Source organism: Oncorhynchus kisutch, unplaced genomic scaffold, assembly GCF_002021735.2.
Source record: "Oncorhynchus kisutch isolate 150728-3 unplaced genomic scaffold, Okis_V2 Okis06b-Okis10b_hom, whole genome shotgun sequence".
Lineage (NCBI taxonomy): Eukaryota > Metazoa > Chordata > Actinopteri > Salmoniformes > Salmonidae > Oncorhynchus > Oncorhynchus kisutch.
Window position 1 is genome coordinate 2,376,601 of NW_022261983.1, and position 6,000 is coordinate 2,382,600.

At 42.3% G+C, this 6,000-nt stretch overlaps 1 protein-coding gene across 6 annotated transcripts in view; it reads left to right on the top strand.

The window, feature by feature from the left end:
• Nucleotides 1-5,799, top strand: part of arhgap17b (Rho GTPase activating protein 17b) — a 64,635-nt gene extending 58,836 nt beyond the window's left edge. For 2 of the 6 annotated variants that reach the window (XM_031813833.1, XM_031813836.1), the window contains 4 exons: nucleotides 75-196; nucleotides 539-958; nucleotides 2,250-2,300; nucleotides 3,910-5,799. In XM_031813833.1, the coding sequence (XP_031669693.1) occupies nucleotides 75-196; nucleotides 539-958; nucleotides 2,250-2,257 (550 nt within the window). In that variant the 3' untranslated portion in view covers nucleotides 2,258-2,300; nucleotides 3,910-5,799. The remainder of the gene's footprint in view (nucleotides 1-74; nucleotides 197-538; nucleotides 959-2,249; nucleotides 2,301-3,909) is intronic. The other 4 variants (XM_031813834.1, XM_031813837.1, XM_031813832.1 and 1 more) reach the window with 2 other exon arrangements.
• Nucleotides 5,800-6,000: the final 201 nt, after the last annotated feature.

The following is a 6,000-nucleotide window of genomic DNA, read 5'->3' on the forward strand; positions in this document are numbered from 1 at the left end:
CATGTCATCACTTTGCATTGAGACCTGGCTTGTAGACTGACAGGTGACAGTGGGTTTGTCCTCTATCTCTACAGCCCTGGCCATGACCCCACCACCACCCCCGCTCCCCTGAGGAACGGGGGCTCCCAGCTCACCGTGGGGACGCCCCACTCCCAGGCAGGATGCAGGGGTCCTAGCCCCCACATTGGACGCAGAGGTGAGAGAACACACTCTGACCACCCAACCACACCTCTCTACACCCTCTGGTAGTTTCCACTTAAGAGACTGACACAACGTACTTCAAATAGTATATCCCATTTAGCAGACACTTTCATCCACAACGACTTAGTCACGCATGCATACATGGGTGGTGCCGGGAATCGAACCAACTTTCCTGGTGTTGCAAGCACCATTTTCTACAAAGTGAGCTACAGAGGACCACAATAGCATCAATCAAATCAGACAGAAAGCTCAGACCTTTTTAACTCACGTACTTATCAGTGTTTTGATCAGTGTGATTTCATAGTTTAAAGCCATGCTTTTATTTTGTCTTCCCCAGGTACTAAGAAGCAAGCCCCTGCCCCACCCAAACAGGCCAACCCCTTTGTAGCTAATGTCTCTACCCTTGGCCACAGTCCCGCGCCTAACAACCCCTACCCCCTCATCGCTCCACGACGCCACTCTGGTAAAGAAACCCCCATCCACGCCCCCAGCCACCCGCCCCCACAGCCCCCTCAGTCTCAGGGGGAGTCAGACCCCTCTCCGCCCCACACCCCCACACCCCCTAGCACCCCTCCTCACGATGGTCCAACCTCCACCCCCTTCACCCCTCTATCCTCCTTCCACTCTGGCTCCCTCCCTCGCCCCACCAGGCCGGCTCCGAAGCCACGCTCCCGACCTACAGTTCCCCCGCCCCGTCAGCCGCCCACCAATGACGACAGCAACGGGCCCAGCGGCTCTGCCTCCAAGGTCATCACCGGTAAAGTTACAGTCCATCCTTTCCCAATCCAAACTACTCATGACTATAACGGATATTAAACTGTCATGACACAAACCTACTTGGGTACGCTAGTTGGCCAGTATACCTTACAACAGAGGACTCCATCCAGCTCTCAATATGTGCTGTGTGAGTCATAGGTGATAGAGTCACAGCCCATATCCTATCAGAGATATGATACATCGTGTGGTAAAGAAGGAAACATACTCTTGTGAGAAAGGACGTCTCTAGAAGGTATGACACACAGTCTAAAATGCAGACAGAGAAAGGAAGGATGGAGGGATGACTAAAAGAGGGATAGAGTTTCAGTCTATTATTCACCAATCAGCTCCTTCATTAGCTTCACATAATAATCAGAGCTGGAAACTAATCTCAACAGAGGAGTGTGTGGGTGTGGGGGTGTGTGTGGGTGGGGGTGGCAGTTTTCCTGGTAGGAACTCAAGGTTTCAAGCAGAGCAGGAGGCTCCCTGGCTGACTCAGACACGGTATTGCAGTAGCACATACTGATGTATTGTTGGCCCTATTTCCACACACACACACACACACACACACACACACACACACACACACACACACACACACACACACACACACACACACACACACACATCCTGCACTAATGGAAATGTCCTTGTTTGCCAAACGTTCCATTATATGCTCAGAGTCTAAATCAGAAAAAAGCGTTGCTATTCGACATTGTAGCCAGGAATTATTCTCGGTGTATTGATACTGTCTCTGGGCCTGTGCTAACAGCATTCATTTACTTTCAAATCATTTCAAATAGTACATGACATTTCATAACACTTTTCACAACACATTAAGTGTGTTCCCTCAGGCCACTAATATTATACTGCATGTTATCTATGCATTCTTTCTTTAGTCGAAGGACATTTTGAGAATCTTTTTTTTCAAACTCTGGCTAAGTCTGTTTCAGACATAGTTACACACAAAGCACTACATAAAAAGTGTATGCACAAATGTATTAGATATTAAACAGTGACACAAAGCAAACACAACAGGAAGTCTTCCTACTGTATTAACACAGTTAACTGTCCAACTGCCAATGAAATCATATGCTGCTGACAATGCTAGCTAATCGAGCATTGTGTGATTTCATCAGGACTCTCACAGAGAGAGAAATGTAACAATGAAAGGTGTTTGTTCACTTGGATTCTGGTCTCACTGCCTTTAGTATTGCCTCACGCACACCATACACTGTAATTGTGGTGATTTAATTTAAAATGCATGATGGGTAAATATTGGAATATTGCAGATGTGTGAGCTGCCGCCCTGCCTGTGAGCTGAGATTGAGAGGCAGGTAATGGTAAGGATATGATTGGCTGACGCTCTGAGTTGCAGCCCCTTGCTCTCCGTGTGTGTGCGTACGTGCTCGTGTGTTTGTCTGCATGTGTGTGCGTGTCTGCCTGTGTGTGTGTGGTTGAGCCCAATGCATTAACCCTGCCTGCAAATAGTAAATAACATGCGTGTGATTCCCACCCCGTTGTGCCATGGCTGTTGTTGAAGGCTACTTACAGCTACCCTTGTTAACTAACCACTCTTAACACCCCTGGGATAGTCCAAGAGATGGTCCAGTCTGATACTGACGGTGCAGTCGGTACTCTACTTCCTATTTCTTATCTAAGTCAAATACACTGCTCAAAAAAATAAAGGGAACACTAAAATAACACATCCTAGATCTGAATGAATGAAATATTCTTATTAAATACTTTTTTCTTTACATAGTTGAATGTGCTGACAACAAAATCACACAAAAATGATCAATGGAAATCAAATTTATCAACCCATGGAGGTCTGGATTTGGAGTCACACTCAAAATTAAAGTGGAAAACCACACTACAGGCTGATCCAACTTTGATGTAATGTTGTGTGGGTTGTAGACTCCATCTCATGCTACCATTAGAGTGAAAGCACCGCCAGCATTCAAAAGTGACCAAAACATCAGCCAGGAAGCATAGGAACTGAGAAGTGGTCTGTGGTACCACCTGCAGAACCACTCCTTTATTGGGGGTGTCTTGCTAATTGCCTATAATTTCCACATGTTGTCTATTCCATTTGCACAACAGCATGTGAAATTTATTGTCAATCAGTGTTGCTTCCTAAGTGGACAGTTTGATTTCACAGAAGTGTGATTGACTTGGAGTTACATTGTGTTGTTTAAGTGTTCCCTTTATTTTTTTGAGCAGTGTAATAGAAGGCCTGGACATTAACTTTAGAATGAATCTGCATAAAAGCAAAGAGTTGTGGGATATTTGAAAATTCATGTCCAGACCATCTAAATGACTGGATTTGGCTTCATTTCTTTGAAGCAGTCCAGAACCCAGGTGATGCACTTCTAGCATTTCAGAGTAACATATCAACAATACTCTCCAAGTCACTCTGTTATTGAAATCACATTTCCCACATCGGAAAAGGTATGAACTGTGACTAGAACGTGGCATTCAACTTCCCTGTCATAGTCAAATGGATTTCCGTTTATTTATATATATATTTTACAATATGACAAATCCTTGGTGTCTTTTCTCCACTATGCAGAGTTGGTGTGCTTTCCTTAGGTTTGAGGTGTGGATATGGTCTGTTCGGTGACTGATGTGTGTGCCTCTGTCTGTTCTGTAGAGCTTCTTGCTGCAGACTGATATTGGTGTACTACAGGGTTAAGGTCAATTGCATCAATTCGGGAAGTGATCTGAAATCGAAAATCATAATTGAACATGATAAATACCACTTCTCAATTCTAGAACTGGAATTTTAATCTATCTCCTGAATTGGCTAATAAATACCACTTCTCAATTCTTAAACTGGAATTTTAATTTATCCCCTGAATTGCCTGAATTAAAATGTAATTAATCCTAACCCTAGTAGGCTGTGTTTTGCCTGATTGATCACTTACCTGTCAATCTAAATGTCTTCTGTAGATGCCAGCCTGAACTTGAAGGGGATTGGCCGAGCCCTTATCCCTGAAATTATGGTGGACATACAAGGGGAGAGCTCTGCTGGTCATGAGCCATCCCCCTATCCAACCCCACCCTTGGACCCTGAGATCCAATCAGAGAGCACCAGTCTGTGAAAGGGGAGGGATCACTCCAACTGACATCACCAAAAAATATTCTGCCTCTGCCCAATTGGCAATATGCTAGCCATTCATCCAATCGCAGTAGTCGGAGTCAGCTCTGAGCCTCTACAGACTGGACCATACAAACTCCCTGCTCATCAATCCAGTGAGCAATAATGTCTGCAACAAACAACCCCTAGCCAATATTACTCTCTACAACAATACAGGGACTAGACAACCTTCTCTAACTCCATAATCCAAACTCAACACTGTTGGCACCCACCACCCAACACCCTCAACTGTTGGCACCCACCACCCAACACCCTTCCATCCATAAACCATCAACAGTATTGGAACTGGACCACAGGATCACCACATGTTCATTGAACCTTCATTCTGCTAAACATGATAGGAAGTTGGCCTGCAGCTAGAGATGCCACTGTAGCTTTCTATTGAATCAACCAAGCCTGTACTGGGACTGGACAATATATATATATAACCACTGAACTCCAATGCTGGTGAAGCTGTAATGTTATGACCCAGTACCTGGAAGCATCTGATCTGAATATACTGTTTCATCTTTGGATCCATTGTAGAATGTTGACATTGAATTGGGGCTGGGTGGGAGGCTAAGCTTGTAAACCTAAAAGCTCAGAACTTGTATGTTTGTATGATGTAACTTTCCTCCCTGTGGTACATTGTATGGTGGTTGTAGAAATATTTCTTTTGAATGGAAATTGCTCATTTGTATGTCCTCAATGCATTACATAAGATTGTCTACAAAACTGCAATTTTGCCCCATTTGAGAACTTTCTTTAATGGTTTTTAATGGGCCAAGTAATACAAATGTAATGCAGAAAGTGCTATTGATGAGCAAATATACATGGTGAGCCCAAAGAATCCTATAAATTGCCATACTTCCTTTGATGAGAGCTCTCAAGGACCAAAGATGCCAGTTGATGAATAACTACATTTGGTGAGTGTGCTGCTTTGTGTTTGTAATATAAATGTTTTAATAGTTGCCAAGGACCAAATAAGTATCAATGAGGAGTGCAATTTAATTAACTGCATTCGTTTCATACTGTGTCTTCTCCACTCCCAATATTCACCCTGTTTCATTTGTTGTTGTTTTTAACCTGTCTTACCGCAATATACTATAGGATTCAAACAAAACAGTCACCCCTGCCAAAAATGTGTATACCAATCACAGATTTCCCCTTTAAAAGAAAAGTTATATAAGAAAAGTGATTGGATATTCCCTGCCACAGATTTCCCCTTTAAAAGAAAAGTTATATAAGAAAAGTGATTGGATATTCCCTGCCACAGATTTCCCCTTTAAAAGAAAAGTTATATAAGAAAAGTGATTGGATATTCCCTGCCACAAATTTTTTTATTTGAGAAATGATTTGTTTTGATATCCGTTTTGATTTAATTTAGCTCAGGAAATGGACAACCCAACAGAACAATATCCCAGGTTTTATTTTATTTTCTGATTACTATTCAAATTTAAGATGTTATGTTGACAATCTTTAGTGGATAACCTGGCTTCTCACTCTGCTTGTGATTATTGCCTTTGTTCCACTATATTACATGTGTGATTGTGATTTGCATTGCTTTTTTTCTGCCCGTGTCTTTTCAACCTGAAAGATTTTCGATAATGAGTGAATGGATCCTCCACTGTTTGTTCATATTAAAGGAAAATAGTTTTGGGTATTATTACTCTAAATAAACAAAACATGAATTAAAACAGTAATATTCCATGTTTATTCATGTCAGCTGAATACTGAATTTATACTGTATATTCTAATCTAATGGAATGTATACTCTTAGTAAGAACTATAATAAATGTAGCATATTGAGAGGCATCATGCCCATTTAAACACTGCCAATCAAAACTATACATTGCTGCCATATAGTAAAGATACAAATTGGCTGAAAGGAACTGGCATAAATA